The sequence below is a fragment of the Erpetoichthys calabaricus genome, chromosome 15 (assembly GCF_900747795.2).
Source record: "Erpetoichthys calabaricus chromosome 15, fErpCal1.3, whole genome shotgun sequence".
NCBI classification, from domain to species: domain Eukaryota; kingdom Metazoa; phylum Chordata; class Cladistia; order Polypteriformes; family Polypteridae; genus Erpetoichthys; species Erpetoichthys calabaricus.
In genome coordinates this window covers 3,426,410-3,447,318 of record NC_041408.2, presented here as the reverse complement: position 1 = coordinate 3,447,318, position 20,909 = coordinate 3,426,410, and the positions used below count along the sequence as shown (strand labels likewise).

Below are 20,909 nucleotides of genomic sequence, written 5' to 3'. Positions count from 1 at the left end.
ATGTGTAAAGTCTCATAAAACTTCATTTGATAAAAAGATTTAAAGTATATAGAAACTGTTCACTGAGATTTACAATTTAAGAGAGGATAAACTCAAGGTGTAAATATGAGGAGTCCAAAAACACTGCATACTTAAGTCATGTCAATGAAACTGAGAGCATCTCACTTCTGATTACGGAAACAAATATAAATAGAACGGTGCCCCCCTTCTCCTCCCACTCCTTAAAGGCTATACTAACAGATGTTAACAAAACTAAGTTGTAATCACCGGTGCAGCAAAAAAAAAAAAAAAAAATTATATATATATATATATATATATATATCTGGTTTTCTTTCTTTTTTAAAGAAGCTTAACCATATTATAATTGCTTATTTTCTTATACAAAATTTAAAAATAATTTGATATGAACTGCTGCCCCATGCTGCAAAGGACAGGGGCAAGTTCAGCACAAACCTGAATTGAAAAAGTGGGCTAGGAAAAGAAAAAAAAAAATGTGTGCATATACACCTATATACACACACATTTAAAACATTTTCAAATACATTTCAATGTGCTTTGTGATATGTAGGTAAATAAAGATTCAGCAGCAATATAAACTAAGATATCACCTCTTAAGATTACCTAGTATTTCCAGAGCTCCAAACAGATGCATTAACAGCAGTAGCCAAAACTGTGAAACTTTGCAAGCTTCACCAACAAAAGACCACAAATACTTTATCAACAAACACAAAAAACCATCATATCTAATACATACACAACATTCATATTATATATTTGATTATTATATATATATATATATATATATATCATTTAGCAAGAGAGGAGAACAATGTCCAGTCAAGATCTTTGGATGATAACTGTCCAACAAAGTCTTTTGAGGTTTCTGATGTGTTCTTCAAAACAATGTGGATCTGTAGTCAGGTTGTCTGGGACAGTCCTTTCTGAACATTTTCACTTTGTTATTAGGGGCTAGTGGGGGTAAATTGACGGGCAAGCATATACAGAAGAATTGAATCTGCAGCACAATAATGTATGTAGAATGTGAAAGGGTTAAATTCACTGGTGTAACTGATGTTGCTCTTCAAACTAAATCTCTCTAACATTAGAAATACAGTAAATGTATTCCACTATCTATCAACTCTGTAGCAGTGAATTAGAAAAATGCCAAAATCTGAATGCCGATACAAATGCTTAAACTAATGAGAACATACATCCCTCCATTTATTTTACTATGACAAAAAACAAACTTCAAAGTGTGTCATCAGGCATTGTGGCTTAGTGGTTAAGGATTTGGACTTCAAAACCTAAGGTTGTGGGTTCAAATCCCCTCCATACATGGTGTGACCCCGACTTCTCCTCACTTCACCTGCCTGTGCTCCAACTAGAAAATACAAACCAAAAAAAAAAACTCAAATGTAGTAAGTCGCTTTGGATAAAGGAATCAGAATACTAAAATTAATCTCTACGCAGTTCTCAGTCCGTATTAAAGCACATGAACCTTAAAAGATCTTTGTAACGTTAGCTTCAGCAACAAAACTATTAGGGAAACATTCCTTTTGACTCTTCAACTCTCCAGTTTAAACACAAATGAAGACTCTCATTTTACGTATTTTTTTTGTTTTCTACAACAAACTCTTCTTCCGGAATCGAGCCTCTAAGATTGCTGCTATGCTTAAAGATTTTAATCTGAACCCACTTCTATGCTTCTACTCCATCCTTCTCCGTTTTCGATGAAGGAATCTCTCCTACTGTTACCGTCAGTGTTAACCCTTTGTTTCTACTCTGCTAGTTTTATTTCGATTGCGTTCATGCGTTTCAGTCTATAAAATTACCTTTCGCCAGGGCGCTGTTTAAATAAAAGGCCGATTGAACAAGAGGTGGGTGCCAAACATCGACCTTCTCCCCCTCACGTACACAAACTGACATAAATGCAGCACACAAATATGGGCACAAGCGACACTGCATGTGAACCTAAGGCGTAAGCGAAAGCTGCGAGTGGATTTACACCAAGTGAGTGACCTTCCGTTAAGTACAGCTGGGCATACCTCTGCTATCGCACAAATGTTTACAGAATCCATTTATAAGTAGAAATCAATTACAAACTAAACATTTGGATTTCATAAAACCGTCTTGATAGAAAGAGCCTAAGTACCGCCTCGTACATGCTGCTCCCATTTTAAACAACACGTCCAAAGAGAAACTGTCTGAACTTGCAACCGCTCAAGTCACAGAGTAAGTAAGATAAGGCAGACAAACAAGTTATCTGTCAGTGATTCATAAACCAAAGTGGGTACTCACGCGAACTGCTGACTGAACCAGGGCGTAATAAACAGAAGTAAACACCGCCGCTTCTCCGGCTACCGAAGCTCCGTCCGACCCCGACTCCATGACGGCTACAGTTTTACAAAGCAATCCCGAGTTCTCCGAACTGATGACAATTGGAAAAGATTTCACCGCAGCGCGGCCAGGCCAGCGATTAAGACGCCAGGCGCTGACAGGACGATTTCAATTAATTAAAACAGGCCTATTTATAGTTCATATATTCACAGAAATTACATCGAGGGTGCTCTTGAGACACAAAGCAAATGTAGCCATAGTTCGGGGGGGGGGGGCAAAAAAAAATAAAAAAATAAAAACGGGCGTCCGGCAGGTGCAAATGTCAAGTAGTTTCGCGGAACAAGCCAATGCAGTGCAAGTGTACCGAGCGTCTCCCTCTTCCTGCGAGCGACTTCCACCAGCGCTCTGCTACTGAACTTCACTCCCGCTGGAACACGTCAACACAAGCGTGCGTCACAAGCGAGCGACCACATCTACCTGGACACGTCATCACTAGCGCGACAACGCAAGCGGCGGTACCCTGATCTGGACGAACGATCCTTTCTTTTAAATGGATTTTTTTTAATTGAAAAATGAAAGACATTGTAAAGCACATATGTGTTACCATATCCAAGGTAAACGTTTATTTAACGTCATCCGGACAATAATCGAGAGAATTCCATTTGATGTACTTAAATATTCATCCCCAAAGTTTACAAAGAAATATGAGACATACATCGAAACACGTGCATCTACTCTTGCTGGGGTTTGGCCGTTTAAAGTTTACGGTGTTTAACCTTTGAAAGAGTTTAGACCCGTGTTACTTAAATTGCTTCCGCGAAAACGTTTAGGATTTCCCTGGACCATCAGGTGTAATGCACTGTATTCAGAAAAAATAGCGGCGATCAACGAATAAGCCGAATTTGATGCTACTCTGATCGGATCTCAGCCGGACCTGAACGCAGAGGTGTTGCGGTCTGTCGTGATAGTCTAGAACAGGGGTAGGCAACGTCGGTCCTGGAGTGCCACAGTATGTGCAGGTTTTTGTTCCAACCCAGTTCCTTAACGAGAACTCAATTATTGCTGATGAAGCACATATTGCTTAGGTGACATTTTAATGCTTCATTTTAGTGGTCTCGCTTGTTAAGGTTCTCCAACCTTAATTGCTTATTTCAATCTTAAACTGCTGCATTCAGTGTTTTAATTGCTCCTTATTAGCAATAAGATGTAAAACAGGGGTAGGCAATGTCGGTCCTGGTGAGCCGCAGTGGCTACAGGTTTTCATTCCAACCAATTGCTTAATTAGAAACCAATCATTGCCAATCTCAGACCTTATTTAATTTTATGGCTTGTTAGTCTGTGCAATGTAAGGCTTTTATATCGTAGATTTTTTTCCTTTCCAAGGATATCATCCAAATGATTTGAAGCCTAAAACAGATCATTTTCAGTCTGTCACATTTTTCTATTAAGTGTTTTATTATATCAAACCGTGCATGATGAACACACACAGATGTAATTGAAAAAAAGCTAGCTGGAGAACTGCTGGCTGCTTTGTCTTTTACATCTTATTGCTAATAAGGAGCAATTAAAACACTGAATGCAGCAGTTTAAGATTGAAATAAGCAATTAAGGTTGGAGAACCTTAACAAGCGAGACCACTAAAATGAAGCATTAAAATGTCACTTAAGCAATATGTGCTTCATCAGCAATAATTGAGTTCTCGTTAAGGAACTGGGTTGGAACAAAAACCTGCACATACTGTGGCACTCCAGGACCGACGTTGCCTACCCCTGGTCTAGAAGCGTCTCTGTGGTCCGATGGTCACTGTGCATCTAAGTTGGGCGCATTTCTACGGGGATTTCTTGTTTGATTTTAGATCAGACGGAATTGTTTATACTATTACTACATACGGATGATGACTGCAGTTTTTTGTGAAGTCAGATTTTTAAAAATACTTAGGATTTGAGAGCAGAGGTAATGATATATTCCTATCAAATACAAAAACGGACCTTGTGCCATTTATTTAAAATATAAAGATTGGAACATTGGAACATGGTCAGTTATCTTATCCAGCAGACATAAATGTTTTCAAAAACTTAGGTAACGTATCACTTCAGGAAACACATAAAAAATATTTGACAGTTATAATAAAATAGAAGGCCAAAAGAAGAAAATCAAAGCTTTGGGTAAAGTGAGTGAATTGAAAACAACTTATTTGATAACTTCAATACTTAACTGACCAAATGAATACGGCGGAAATGAGAAACAAAGATTTTCACTTTTAACCAGCTAAGAACTTACTGTGAGGAGTCATTTACAAAATGTTACTAGTTCAATATTTTTAAAAGATAGAACTCAACAGAAGTTCTCTCGTGGGCTCTGGATCCATTTAATCTTAACGAACGAGTAAAGAATGACCTGTCTGCGAATGAAGTAGGTAATGTTAACTGATCTCTCCTTATACATTATATTAAAAAAAAAAAAAAGGAAACTAGTTTACTTCTTGATAAATTTTAGTTAAGCATAATGAAATGTGGATTTTTAAGTGAGTAAGCATTTAGGTTCACACTCCAGTTTGCTTCTATATGCCCATGTGAAATTGGATATTCAACCGTCACTGCAACGAAAAAAATATATAATATAAGCTAAATATGACAGCTATGCTACAATAAAGCTATCTTTACACCAAATATGGATAATTTGTGTCATACAATGGCAACACGGAACAGGAAATTTTTATCTTACACACACACACACATACATACATACACACACACACACACATATATATACACAGTGTATATGCATGCATTTATAGAAATTTTCTTGATTACAAAATAGTTATGTGGAAAATATTTTAGTTTTTTTTTTTTTTTTTTACATTTTATAGGGGCTCTGTGGATCAAATTTTTATTTATTTTTTTAAATATAAGCCCCACAATCCCAAAAAGTTCTAAGAAACACAGGTGTAGACTATTTAAGAGAAATGCATTAGCAACTAGCAAAATGGCACCACGGTCATATTTATAACAAGCCGTCCCCTGTAGCTCCGCGTGCGTAGAAGTGAAACAGGACAGCGAGGAGGACCCTGCCCGGCTCCCCACTCCTGACATCACGCTTCCCCCTCCCCTCGGCCCGCAGCCTCTGTCTTGGATTATCGCAGATATATCACTCCAGCAAGCGAACTATGATTCTTAGTGTGATAAGAGAAGTCACAAAATCAACCAAAATGTTCAAGCAAATTCTAGAAAAAAGCCCGATCTAAATCCAGTAAGTAGTTCTCTCGTTCGCTAACTAAGCAGAGTTAAGGTTACGCCCCGAGGCAGACGTGTGAGTGAAGAGGGCCCCCTCCCCTCCCCTCGGCCTGCTGCGTGTCTCTCGGATTCGCGCAAATAAAATCTGTACCACAAGTGAACTATAACACGTAGCGCAATGAGAGAAGTCACAAAATCAACCGGAATGTTCAAGCAAATTATAGAAAAAAACTAACTAAATCCGTTTAGTAGTTCTCTCATGAAAAGCAGACAGACAGACAGGCAGATGTTGGATTATAGAGATATACTATTAAAAATGCATTGGCCCTATTAAACAATTTACCAGCTTGACAAAACCTCCAAATTAAACTGTGTTAAACATTACATACCATACACTACAACATACACCTGCTGACAGATCCATTTATTAGAACACTAAGACAACAGTTCTAGTAAAACAGGTTAACAACATGAAGGTGTCCAATCTAAAACACAAGGGGGAGAAAAGCCAAACTTTAAAAATTATATATTTATGAACTGTTTGTGAGAACAAACTCTCAAGAAGATCTGCATGCATGCAATGAGAATTAAGTTGACAAGTAAATAAGAAAGGATAACGTCATATCCTGGAATAAAGCAACAATATCCTGCTTGTTACTCAAGTATTCACATGCTTAGTGTAAGCCATTTGGTAAACACAACAGCCCAATGTCCATTTAGCAAATGGGTAAATACAGTAATGGTGACTATGACTAAGAAAACACAGAAAAACAAACTTATAGAGCAACGGCAACAGCCAAGTGATCACTTGTCAGTATCTAATAAGAAAATGCAAATCATGTGGTGTGGTGTCCAATATAATGTACAGAAGATATTTAAAAAAAAAAAAAAAAAAAAAAATGCATGTATTGTATTTTGCACAAAGTCAATTACCTATATCCAAAATTATGTATGGTACTGAACGGAAAAAATAACTGTCCCTCACTTTCGTGGAAAAATATGGAACATGGAACTAAACAGGTGCCACTTCCAAACAGCCCATCCTTGCACTAAACTGAAGAGCCATTCTAAAGAGAAAGTTCTGGAATGCACAGCCGACACCCTGGCACTACAACATACAATAGGAGTCATTCTAGGGAGTCTGACAGAGTCAGGTCAGTCATTTTCCAACCTGCTATATCCTAACTACAGGGTCACGGGGGTCTGCTGGAGCCAGTCCCAGCCAACACAGGGCACAAGGCAGGAACAAATCCCAAGCAGGGCACCAGCCCACCGCAGGACACACACCCACACACCAAGCACATACTAGGGACAATTTAAGATCACCAATGCACCTAACCTGCATGTCTTTGGACTGTGGGAGGAAATCCACGCAGACACAGTGAGAACATGCAAACTCCATGCAGGGAGGACCTGGGAAGCAAACCCTGGTCTCCTAACTGTGAGGCAGCAGCGCTACCCACTGTGCCACCGTGCCGCCCAACAGAGTCAGGTGAAACACTTAAATGTGAAGTTCAATAGGCACCTAAATTTTTTTTTTTTAAAAAACATGCTAATAATTTGCATTTCTGCTGAATAAATTAGTAACAAACACTTCAGTGTTACTTATTGGATTAGACCCATTACTCTGTTAGTATAAATAAAATCATAAGTTCAGATATGTTAAAAAAAGTAGCAGTTTTCAAAGGGTATCCTCGTGGACTCGCAGCCCTTCACATATTATAGGTGGCCCTGGTGCCATCACTTCTGCAATGACAGTTTGTTGTTCGTTGTAAAGGGGGTCTTATCATTTTCGTTGTGAAGTATGGTGTATTTTGCGGTCACTTTTTCTGTGCACCTTAGAGGCAAGGGTAATACAAATTTCAGATACATATTAAAAAGTATCTCATCAAAATTGCACCATTTTGTGCTTTAAACACCGGTTTCTTTTGGAATGGCTGATGTGAACAATAGCTTTTCAAGTAAACCACTCAAGTTACGGAGTGTCCAGATCAAGATACCACTGAGCATCCATGTGATATTCTAAGGCAACTGTGCAAGACAACATTTTCCAGGATCGTCTACCTGGTACTGTGTGTCTGATTTTATTATCCCAAAATCAATGCTGCATTCAACCTGAAGCTTTCACAAGTGGTTCGGGTGGGACAGGGAACCATAAACTTTGTTGCAGAAGACGGCACTAATAGCGCATCTGGCTTGTATATTTTATGTATTTCAACCCAAAAGCAAATGAAGAATGCAGTGTATTTGAACAAAACAAAAAACAAAGAATGTACACAAGCATTTCAAGCAGTACTTACCATTTCAAAATAACGCACAGTGTATTTCTTGATCGCCCTTAAAATGTCAATCAGTGTGGAGGTCCAAGACTGTGTGGTGTCATCGTTTTGGTCACTTTCAGCCAAGACTGCAGGGCTTTCAGTAACTGGTGATGAATTAAGAGCTGCATTGAAGGAAAAGAAAAAAAGAATTTTAGGTACTGGTGTACTAAACGGACGGCAGTGAAACTTCCCCCACAGAGCCCAACACTACAATGGGTAGGTGGAAACCTTATGCAACCTCCCCTCTTCAATTTGGTGCCATGCATCCGTTTAGTATCCAACTACCGAATTTTAACTTCAGAAGACTAACACCATTTTTTCTTAGGTAACAAATTGTTCTGTGACTATTATGTTTTGTAAAGACATCATAAAAGTCGTTGGGAGTCGAAGGCTAAACACGAGCAGAATCAGACACAAAAACGGGCATTTGAGAATTTTGCTTGCAGACTTAGAACCCGCCCTACAAAAAGGAAATCTCCCTGTCCGTCTACAACAAACATATAATGTTTCTTCTAGACAGTTCTCATGTCCTTATACTTCTAGTTAAGCCTGGGGCTGATTTCAAAATCCTCCTTTTAACATATAAAGCGTTAAATGGCCAAGGCCTTTGTGTTGTGCACGGCCAATGCTCCCCTTTCCGTCACTATACTGACTGTGAATGACGGTTCTGCCAAAGTGCAGTTGGTTTGGTACGATATGCCTTGGTTGCCTTACTCACCCATGTTCGACAAAACACAGTTTTGTTAGCCTTTGTGTTACATTTTATTCATGTCATACACTACATGATACAGTGTATCCGGAAAGTATTCACAGCGCATCACTTTTTCCACATTTTGTTATGTTACAGCCTTATTCCAAAATGGATTAAATTCATTTTTTTTCCTCAGAATTCTACACACAACACCCCATAATGACAACGTGAAAAAAAGTTTACTTAAGGTTTTTGCAAATTTATTAAAAATAAAAAAACTTGAGAAATCCCATGTACATAAGTATTCACAGCCTTTGCTCAATACTTTGTCGATGCACCTTTGGCAGCAATTCCAGCCTCAAGTCTTTTTGAATATGATGCCACAAGCTTGGCACACCTATCCTTGGCCAGTTTCGCCCATTCCTCTTTGCAGCACCTCTCAAGCTCCATCAGGTTGGATGGGAAGCGTCGGTGCACAGCCATTTTCAGATCTCTCCAGAGATGTTCAATCAGATTCAAGTCTGGGCTCTGGCTGGGCCACTCAAGGACATTTACAGAGTTGTCCTGAAGCCACTCCTTTGATATCTTGGCTGTGTGCTTAGGGTCGTTGTCCTGCTGAAAGATGAACCGTCGCCCCAGTCTGAGGTCAAGAGCGCTCTGGAGCAGGTTTTCATCCAGGATGTCTCTGTACATTGCTGCAGTCATCTTTCCCTTTATCCTGACTAGTCTCCCAGTCCCTGTCGCTGAAAAACATCCCCACAGCATGATGCTGCCACCACCATGCTTCACTGTAGGGATGGTATTGGCCTGGTGCCTGGTTTCCTCCAAACGTGACGCCTGGCATTCACACCAAAGAGTTCAATCTTTGTCTCCTCAGACCAGAGAATTTTCTTTCTTTCTCATACAATTTATTTATTTTTGTATAGCCCAAAATCACACAGGAAATGCCGCAATGGGCTTTAACAGGCCCCGCCTCTTGACAGCCCCCCAGCCTTGATTCTCTAAGAAGACAAGGAAAAACTCCCAAAAAAACCTTGTAGGGAAAAAATGGAAGAAACCTTGGGAAAGGCAGTTCAAATGGTCTTTCTCATGGTCTGAGAGTCCTTCAGGTGCCTTTTGGCAAATTCCAGGTGGGCTGCCATGTGCCTTTTACTAAGGAATTGCTTCCGTCTGGCCACTCTACCATACAGGCCTGATTGGTGGGTTGCTGCAGAGATGGTTGTCCTTCTGGAAGGTTCTCCTCTCTCCACAGAGGACCTCTGACAAAGTCACCATCGGGTTCTTGGTCACCTCCCTGACTAAGGCCCTTCTCCCCCGATCGCTCAGTTTAGATGGCCGGCCAGCTCTAGGAAGAGTCCTGGTGGTTTCAAACTTCTTCCACTTACGGATGATGGAGGCCACTGTGCTCATTGGGACCTTCAAAGCAGCAGAAATTTTTCTGTAACCTTCCCCAGATTTGTGCCTCGAGACAATTCCTTTGACTTCATGCTTGGTTTGTGCTCTGACATGAACGGTCAACTGTGGGACCTTATATAGACAGGTGTGTGCCTTTCCAAATCATGTCCAATCAACTGAATTGACCACAGGTGGACTCCAATTAAGCTGCAGAAACATCTCAAGGATGATCAGGGGAAACAGGATGCACCTGAGCTCAATTTCGAGCTTCATGACAAAGGCTGTGAATACTTATGTACATGTGCTTTCTCAATTTTTTTATTTTTAATAAATCTGCAAAAACCTCAAGTAAACTTTTTTCATGTTGTTATTATGGGGTGTTGTGTGTAGAATTCTGAGGAAAAAAATGAATTTAATCCATTTTGGAATAAGGCTGTAACATAACAAAATGTGGAAAAAGTGATGCGCTGTGAATACTTTCCGATGCATGGTACAAGGCCACAGGCCATGCTGGCAGTATTTTGTATTGCAGAATTTGGTACAAACGAAAATTTGTCTCATGCCTATAAATCCGCATTTGTTTTGTGACAAATGACTGGTGTTCACAAGAGATTGAAAATAATATTTTTTTTTTTTAATATACAGGGTGAGTCAAAATTATGTTAACAGTTGAATGGCGGAAACAATTTATTCACAAAACATACTTCATATGTGCAAGATGATTTACAGGAATGTCTCAAAACCGTTTGCCATCATGTTCAACACATTGACCATATGTGGCACATATATACAATTTTGTGGACAATTTAAGTATATACATAGCAGGACCATTACTGTTAACATAATTTTGACTCACCCTGTATATGGAGAAACCGCCTATAAAAAACCACCATGAAGTATTTCATTTACCCACTTTACCTTTAGGACAATACACAATACAATTTATTTTTGTATAGCCCAAAATCACACTAGAAGTGCCGCAATGGACTTTAACAGGCCCTGCCTCTTGACATCCTCGACTCTCTAAGAAGACAAGGAAAAACTCCAAAAAAAAAACCCTAGTAGAGAAAAAAAAATGGAAGACACCTTGGGAAAGGCAGTTCAAAGAGACCCCTTTCAGGTAGGTTGGGCGTGCAGTGGGTGTCAAAAAGAAGGGGGTCAATACAATACAAAGAAGAGAACACAAGTCGTCCTCTAAAAATATTACAAGGACAGAGTAGAATTTAACAGTAGATGATATCACGTAATAGGATTTGGATTTGTTTAGAGTCCTGGAAACCTCGGTCATCAAGCTGCCTCCCCCTATTGGCCATTCCACAGCTGAGACAGCGCTGGGCCAGCCAATCCAATGAAAGGACCCCTCTACCCCACGATTCCCGTGACCCTCCATCAGAGATGACTAACTTAGGTAGGCAAAACAACTTGGCAGTAAGGTGGTGGCACATTTGAGTACCGAGAAGAGAAACAGAATAGGTGAGGGTTAGTAACAAATTAGAACTATCATATTATTCTCACATACCTTCATTGTTTTCATCCACCACATTCATTTCAAATTCTTTATTTTCATCCTTCTCCGTTTCCAACCCGGAGTCTGGAATTCTACTCTTAACATCTACAAAAAATACATTTGAACATGGAATAGTTAAATTATTCTGTACCAAAATGAATATATATTTAGGAGTCAGTCTTTAAAAAAACAAAAAAAAAAAAAAACAAACAGCAGTTACTGGTAAGTTAACAATTCACAATTATAGAAAAATGTTATTCTCAGACGTATATTATAGACTAGCTGTGTAAGCCCGAGCTGTAAAAAGCCGGGGGTCCTAGAAACTATTGAAATCATCAGAAAAAAAAATGAAATGCAGAGATGTCAGGTTATTGAAAGGAACTCCTCTGGGCGTCTCTCTCCTTGGAGGTTTCGTTTTGCTGACGTGCTCACATCGCTTGTGCATTAGCAGTGGGAGGAAAAGTAACAGGGATACCGTTTTGCCAATGTTAGCGGCTAAGCAACTTTGTCTTTCTTCGGAGGTTTTGTTTGCTGACGTGCTAGCCCCGCTTGTGTTATTAGCGGCTAAGCGAGTTTTCTGTTTCCTCGGAGGTGGAGCTCTTACCACGACTCCACCTCTCACTTCCGGGCCAGACAGACAGACAGACAGACACTTCCACGCGTAGATGTTTATATATAAGATAACTAGCCATGTAAGCCCGTGCTGTAAAAACCCTGAGGTTCTAGAAACTATTGAAATCGTCAGAAAAAAAAATTGAAATGTAGAGATGTCAGATAATTGAAAGGAACTCCTCTGGGTGTCTTTCTCCTAGGAGGATTTTTTCTGACTTGCTCACCTCCCTTGTGTATTAGTGGCGGAAGGAAAAGTAAAAGGGATACCCGTTTTGCCGATGTTAGTGGCTAAGCAACTTTGTCTTTCTTCGGAGGTTTCGTATGGCTGATGTGCTGGCCCCACTTATGTTTAGCAGCTAAGCGAGTTTTCTGTTTCCTCAGAGGTGGAGCCCTTACCCCGACTCCACCTCGCACTTCCAGGCCAGACAGACACACACACTTCCACTCGTAGACGTTTATATATAAGAAGATAGTTATCTAGAAATAAACTTAATCACAGAGTAATGAGCACTATAAATGAAGTATGAAGCACACATTGAATTAACCTACTTTGAAGGCTAATTTAGAATAATAAACTGAATCCATTTGTGGACGTGAAGGTAAGAATTAACAGTTTCAGTTTCGTACCTTTCCCCATCTGAATTCTCTCTGGGTTGTAGGGGTATCACATACTTATTTCACTCAATGACATGCAAATCAATTTAAAACTTTTATGAAATGTGTTTTTTTCTGGATTTTTGGTTGATATTCTGTGTCTCTCCATTAATAATAATAATTCATTACATTTATATAGCACTTTTCTCAGTAGTCAAAGCGCTATCCACACAGGGAGGAACCGGGAAGCGAACCCACAATCTTCCACGGTCTCCTTACTGCAAAGCAGTAGCACTACCACTGCGCCACCTGTGAGGACATCTGAGGTCTCTCCATTAAAATTAAACTACCATAAAAATGAGAGACTGTTCATTTCTTTGTAAGTGAGCAAACTTACATATTCAGCAGGGGATCACATCCTTATTTGCCCCATTGTATTATAGGACAAGTCAAGGAAGTGATATAATTAATATATATATATATATATATATATTTAATCTTGATTAGCTATAAACAAGCATAACAATGGAAGTGCAGTATGTATGAATTGCCGTGTTACACACCTGTAATGCTTTCATGATGGTGGACTCCCGGTGCCAATGGAGTGCTGTCACTTGCAGCCGAGTACTTCTGTCGCAGTTGAAAAGCTAGCTCTTGGAAGTCTTCGAGCATTGACGCCTCTGCATCAGCCATATCCTTGTCCATCTGCTGGAGCTCTTCTTTCTTAGTCTCTCGATCATCTAGCATTTTTTCTATTTGATCAAGGATGCTGACCTCAGACGACTCCAGGATATCATCCAGGCTTTTTTCTATTTCCTCAGTATTTCTACTTGTCTGTCTAGCAAGTTTCAGCTCTTCTTCCAAATCATGGAACATCGCCTCCACTTTGAAGACACCATGCACATCCAAATATTTATAGAATAGCTGGAGCTGCTTTTCTCCAAAATGAGTCTTCAGAATTGTGAGTTCTCTTACGCTTTCGCTGTAATTCAGATCAGAGTGTTCCTCATTCGGTGCTTTAGATGATGTTGTTGCATTAGCGGTTTCATCCAAACTGCTGTTTTCATCTGCATCTTTAATATTTATACCACCTTCTTCTTCTTCTTCTTCTGTAGACTCTGTTCTCTTATCAGCTTCATCTTTTCCCTCATCATCCTCGGCTTTCACCTTCATTTCCTTCTCCTGTAGCGGTAAAGATTTTGTGAGCTCATCTCCTAGATCTTGTTCATCATCCTCCTCAACTGTAGTTTTTGTACTATTCTGGTCATCGTCCAGATCATGGGTATCAATGTCAAGATCACGGTTGTCAGACATTTCCCCATTGTTCTCCGCACCTTTATTATCAACGTCAGCAGCAGCAGCAGCAGCATTTTCATCATCTAATAGTGTTTCTTCCTCCAAGTCAGTTTCTTCATCAGAAAATAGGGTCTCGTGTTCTTCTTGTGTTTCCTCTTTTTCTTCATCCACTTCTTTGTTTGTAGTGTTTTCCTCCGACTCCTGGGCCAATTCGTTTGTAAAATCGTCATCTCTTTCCTCAGAAGACAGTTCTTCATCCTCTTTATCTTTAGTCTTTTGAGTTTTACTCTCAGTACTTTGATTTTCCGAAGGTGAACTCTCATCTTCTGTCTTTTCATCTTCGCCGTTTTCACTCCCCTCCACTTCAGTATTTGCCATTTCATTTTTCGTATGATTAGTACTACTTGGAATTGCTTCCACCTCTGGGTCTTCTTCAGAATGAATCTCTTCATTTTCCCCATCACTGTCTACTATATTTTTAGGTTGTTCACCACCTTCAGAGACAAGATGTGAGCCACTGGTATTTGCTTCAGTGTTTTTAAGTTTGTCTGATGCGTCTTCCGTCAGTGGTGCAGGTTCATCTTCCTTATTCTGCTGGTGTTCTTTGACTTCACTTGTTTTATTCATAGAAACATCAGACTTGCTTTTTGGATCTAATTCATGCCTGCCATCGGTATTCTCTATATTCTCAGACTGTTGATGTCCATGATTAATGGAAACATTTACAGTCTCTTCAAAGTCTTGACTGGCTAAATCAACTTCTTCTTTGGCATTAGAGCTATCGGAGTCTAAAAAGTATAAAATGTCTTTTTTTGGCTCTTCATTCTTTTCTTCTTCTTCTTCATCCTCCTCCTCCTCCTCCTCCTCCTCCTCATCATCATACTCATCATCCTCATCTATAGTGCTAACTTTGCGTGTGGTTTCACCTCCACTTACAATAGCAAACACAGTGTCTCCTAATGTTGTCCACATGCTTTTTGCTTTTTCTGGACTGTTGATGTTCTCATGTTTTTCTGCATGCTTATCCAATTTATGGGACTGATCTTGTTTAGTTTGTTCTTCATCATTTTCCAAACCATCAGCAGGTTCTTCATCTTTGCTTTCTCTCTCAGGTTCTTCTTTGTCTTTGGAATATGGCAGTAAAGGAATCACTTCGGAAGGTTCGACAAGCCCTTCTGTGGTGGCTTCTAATTCATTCTCTTCTTCATCCGCGCCCTCATAAAGCGGTGTAACTTTTCTTGTATTCTCATCATTGGAGACCACAGCATCAAAAGTAAATGCCAATTTCAACCTTACAGTGTTATTAGTCTTTTCCTGTAATGTCTTAATTTCTGCCTCCTTTAATTCAGCTCCATCTACTGTTTTTGTTAAATCTTCCTTTTGGCTCAGAGTAGCATCATTAATATTCTCATTTCCATTTGATACTGAGGCTTCAGAATCACGTTGTGGCTCACCGGAGGATTCTGAAGATTCGGTTTTATTTTCTTTGTTAGAACTTGTGGAGAGTTCAACGTCAGTCGCTTTCTCATCTTCAGATGTTTCAGAAACATTGGAGTCTTCTAATACTTTTTCTTCATTGTCAAGTTCTAAATTTTCATTTTGATCTTTATTGGTTTTGTGGACTGTCCTTTCCCCTTTTTCACTGACTGGCTGCCTTTCCTCTTTAGTTTGTTTTTCATCGTTTTCATTTTTGTCTTTTACGTGGACTTCCGAGTCCACCTTTTCATTGACTTGCAGCTCTTCTTCTTTATTTTGTTTTACGCCATTTTCATTTTTGTCTTTTTCGTGAACTGCAGTTTCCACATTTTCACTGTCTGGCAGCTCTTCTTTATTTTGTTTGTCATCATTTTCATTTTTGACTTTTTTATGGACTTCCGCTTCTACCTTTTCACTGTCTGGAAGCTCTTCTGTATCATGTTTTTCATTTTTGTCTTTTTCATGGACTTCCGCTTCCACCTTTTCACTGTCTGGCAGCTCTTCTGTATCATGTTTTTCATTTTTGTCTTTTTCATGGACTTCTGCTTCCACATTTTCACTGACTGGCAGCTCTTCTTTATTTTGTTTGTCATCATTTTCATTTTTGTCTTTTTCATGGACTTCCGCTTCCACCTTTTCACTGTCTGGCAGCTCTTCTGTATCATGTTTTTCATTTTTGTCTTTTTCATGGACTTCTGCTTCCACCTTTTCACTGTCTGGCAGCTCTTCTTTATTAATGTTTTCATAATTTTCATTTTTGTCTTTTTCATGGACTTCCGCTTCCACCTTTTCACTGTCTGGCAGCTCTTCTGTATCATGTTTTTCATCATTTTCATTTTTGTCTTTTTTGTGGACTTCAGCTTCCACCTTTTCACTTTCTGGCAGCTCTTCTTTATTATATTTTTCATCAATTTCATTTTTGTCTTTTTCGTGAACTGCAGTTTCCACTTTTTCACTGTCTGCCAGCTCTTGATCTTTATTTTGTTTTTCATCGTTTTTGTCTTTTCCCTGGACTCCAGGGTCCTCCTTCTCACTGACTGCCAGCTCTTCCTCTTTATTTTGCTTTTCATCATTTTCACTTTCATCTTTTTTGTGAACGTTAGTTTCCTCTTTCTTGCTGACTAGGAGATTTTCCTCTTTACTTTTTTTGTCATCGTTTTCATTTTGGTCATTTTCGTGGACTCTAGTTTCCTCTTTCTCCCCATGGAGCAGATTTTCCTCTTTACTTCGGTTGTCATCATTCTCATTTTTTCCTTCTTTCACAGAGTCATGTATTTCAGATTCTACCACTTCACTCTTGTCTTTCAAATTAACCGACTCCAGCAGTTTATCTACATCATAACTGTCAAAATGATCTTGTCCTCCATCAGAACACACAAAATCAGTGTCCTGCAAAAATGAGAGATAACATTATGAAGTCCATGGATAAAATACATGCACTGCATAACAGGAATACTGACCAGTAAGGCAAACACTACTCACCATACAGCATGGACACACTTTTAGCTCCTTTCAATTGTAGGCTTATTATCTATATATATATAATTCACTAAGCCGCTGCCAGCGCAAACAAGACACCCATGGAAGCACGCAGGACGGAGCCACGCCCACCAACTCTAAGACCATTGAATACGACGACAACTTGCCGAGCCACGCCCACCAACTCGGACGCAGCAACTCACAACACAGGGCGTCATTCATGTTTGTCTCTGCTACACTCCACATGCACCTCTGAGCCACATTGACTTTTCATTATTCTTTTCGGTTATGACGCACGACCACGTCCACCATAGCAAACTGTTTTACACGCCATGGTCTTAGTCTTGGTGGGCGGGTCTCCGTAAGTTGCTCTTGCGAGCGGGCACATGACCAGGTGGTGTGTATGCTTCGAGAACGAGGGTGGACGCGGCAGGAACATCTAAGAAGAGGCATGTTTGTCGCAGATGTGAATCACTGTATGCAGCGTGTAAAACAGTTTGCGAGGGGTATCCCATGGTCTTAGAGTTGGTGGGCGGGTCTGTCAGTTGCTCTTGCGAGTGGGCACATGACCAGGCAGTGTGTATGCTTCGAGTGTGGACGCGACAGGACTATCTAAGAAAAATCATGTTTGTCGCGGGTGTGAATCGCTGTATGCACTCACAAACTGCAACAACTCACCAAACAAGGACACCCTGTCTCTCAAGGCATTCACACTGCCGGAAGACAACCATGGGATACGCAAAAAATAGCCATGCCAGTCAACTCACAAACCCAGCCCACCAACTCACGCCCACCAACTCGAGCACGCGTCCACCCACACTCTCAAGGCATTCACAGTGCCTGCTCATGTGCCCGGACGCAACAGCTCACCAACTCGCTTTTGTCTCTGCTACAGTGCACATGCACCACTGAGCCACGTTGACTTTTCATTATTCTTTTCGGTTTCGGCTGCATTTCTATATTTAATCCACCATGTTGTCACCATGGGATACAATCGACAGAGCACCGCCCATCAACTTGAACCGATACAGAGACACGCCCACCAACTCTAAGAGCATGGGACGAGAACACCTGCCTGCCCGCCTGACTGTTACCAGCGTTCACCGCAATGTACTGGAGTGTAAAACCATCACAACTGCTAACTCACAAACTACAACAATTCACCAAACACCACATCAGACGTTTTCTATATCTAAGAAGATATATAGATACTCATTATTCCCCGGCACGTGTCTACCCACGCTCTCAAGGCATTCACAGTGCCTGCTCATGTGCCCGGACGCAACAACTCACCACACACAAATTTTGCTTAATTTCACTCAACACGGGAAACCTCACCCTGCCCAGACATGGAGAGGATTGACAGATTGATAGCTCTTTCTCGATTCTGTGCGTGGTGTTGCATGGCCATACTTAGTTGGTGGAGCGATTAGTCTGGTTAATTGCCTTCTGCTAAATAGTTACGCGATCGCCAAGCGGTCAGCGTTCAACTTCTTAGAGGGACAAGAGGCTTTCAGCCATGTGAGATTGAGCATTAACAGGTCTGTGATGCCCTTGGATTGTCCGTTACTGCACGCGCGCTACACTGAATGGATCAACGTGTGTCTACCCGGCACCGACAGGCGTGGGTAAGCCGTTGAACCCCATTCGTAACGGGTACCGGGGCTTGCAATTGTTCCCCACAAACATGGAATACCAGGTAAGTGCGGGTCATACACTCGCACTGATTACGTCCCTGCCCTTTGTACGCGGGTTGGCTAGTACTGCATTAATAATAATAATTCATTCTCTCTTTTTTTTTTTCCACACTAATTTCGACATTGTGTTATTCCACACATGCTATGGTGTAAAACATTTTGCATGTGTTTTGAACATCCATCCATCCATCCATTTTCCAACCCGCTGAATCTGAACACAGGGTCACGGGGGTCTGCTGGAGCCAATCCCAGCCAACACAGGGCACAAGGCAGGAACCAATCCCAGGCAGGGTGCCAACCCACCGCAGGACACACACAAACACACCCACACACCAAGCACACACTAGGGCCAATTTAGATTCGCCAATCCACCTAACCTGCATGTCTTTGAACTGTGGGAGGAAACCGGAGAGCCCAGAGGAAACCCATGCAGACACGGGGAGAACATGCAAATTCCACGCAGGGAGGACCCGGGAAGCGAACCCAGGTCTCCAGGTCTTCCAACTGCGAGGCAGCAGCGCTACCCACTGCACCACCGTGCCGCCTGTTTTGAACATTACATTCACAATCCAATTTTATTAGTCTTAATTGTTAGTTTGTATAGTCATTTATAAAAACAGACAACATTTTCTACAGCACTGATCTGCTTTTAGTTAATGTGTGTACTAACAGCAGATTTTAAACATGTCTCCACTACAGTAAAAGTATCACTTTGCTCCTGATCCTGTTCTGTTTCACTCTTAAACCTGAAATTTCTGATTTGCTGCTGTTTTATTTTACAACTGTCAAGCATTTATCATAGCAAACAAAAGCCGATTTCTTTTCCATTAAACATAATGGGAAATAACTGCCATATTTCTGATTCTACTTCTGTTATAATGTTGGATGGCATGGTGGTGCAGCAATATCACTTCTGCCTCGCATTAAGAAGACCAGGGTTTGAGGCCCGGGTCCTCCCTGCGTGAAGTCTGCATGTTCTCACCGTGTCTGCGTGGGTTTAGTCCCACTCTCCAAAGACATGCAGGTCAGGTGAATTGGTGACAGTAAACTGGCCCTAGTGTGTGTGTGTGTGTGTGTGTGTGTGTGTGTGTGTGTGTGTGTGTGTGAGAGAGAGAGAGAGAGAGTGTGTTCGCCTTGTGACGGACTGGCACCCTAACCAGAGTTTGTTCCTGCCTTGTGGCCTGTGCTAGCTGGTGCAGACACCAGCTCAAGCAACCCTGGTCTGGATTAAGTAGGTTAGGAAACACAGACACCAAATTCCTAAAACAAAGGTGTAATGTGTTACATTTTTCCTGAATCTGTAATCACCCTTTATGTAAAAAGGAAAAGCTTAGTTATGTTGGCCATTGTTGCGGAAAAAAAACAATATTTATTCACTCAATTAATGATAATTGCATATGATGAGAAGCTCAATCCCAAAAACACCACTTTTTAATAATATGGAAGAGGCAGAAGTTAACAGCCTTTGATGTCAGAAATCTGTTATGTACTTTGGTTGACTTCTTCTTCTAAGTTAAAAGTTTTTTTTTGTTTTAATAAAATGTTCAATTTTTACACCTTTTCAAGTAAAATGAATTATTTCTTTTCCAGTGTTAGTTTTTTGCAAACCTCAAAACACTTTTTCAGAAGACAATTGGCTAATTATTATTTTAAGAAAACATGCTCAAAAGTGAACTAACAAAAAAAAAAAAAAATGTTTTTCCTTCATGCACCATATATCTTGTGGGCAATACAAAAAATTCCAAGACGTGTGTTATTTTGATTTATAAAGATAATATGTCGACTCCACAATATGTTCTGGCTTTTCAGGCCTTTTAGGAGGATGCCATGCCTGAGCTGAACATACATACTGTGGTCTAGGCAATGTGGCCTGGTGATTACGGCTTTGGACCTCATGCCCTGAGGGTTACTGTGTGACTCTGAGCAAATCACTTCACCCTCCGGTACTCCAGCTGGAAAAAAGGAGGTAACCAATTTGTAGCTCAAAGGCTGTAAAGAGCCTTGAATAAAGGTATCTGCCAAGTAAGTAATAATAATAATAAATGTTGAACCATCACATAACTGCAAACCAATGCTGTTGGGATGTGAAATTTTGCATTCAAGTTGATAAATATTTTGTATGTCTTTATTTGTAACTTAGACAAAGCAATGTAATACAGTATTAGTGTTACATTATTGATAATACCAGCAATGGTTTAAGAACCCCTTCCCCCTTTTAGGACAGAGTCTCTACATAATTTTACGACAGGGTTGGCGGAAGAGCCTCAAACA

The 20,909-nt window shown here is 40.4% G+C and overlaps 1 protein-coding gene across 26 annotated transcripts in view; it reads right to left on the bottom strand.

Moving 5' to 3' along the window:
• The window catches only part of mia3 (MIA SH3 domain ER export factor 3), a 66,095-nt gene that overhangs the window by 28,331 nt on the left and 16,855 nt on the right, over positions 1-20,909 (bottom strand). For 10 of the 26 annotated variants that reach the window (XM_051919423.1, XM_051919425.1, XM_051919424.1 and 7 more), the window contains exons 4-7: positions 16,096-16,851; positions 13,254-15,870; positions 11,497-11,589; positions 7,871-8,013 (exon numbers count right to left, since the gene is read on the bottom strand). In XM_051919423.1, the coding sequence (XP_051775383.1) occupies positions 7,871-8,013; positions 11,497-11,589; positions 13,254-15,870; positions 16,096-16,851 (3,609 nt within the window). Of the gene's footprint in view, positions 1-7,870; positions 8,014-11,496; positions 11,590-13,253; positions 15,871-15,942; positions 16,852-20,909 lie in introns of all 26 variants that reach the window. The other 16 variants (XM_051919440.1, XM_051919435.1, XM_051919438.1 and 13 more) reach the window with 16 other exon arrangements.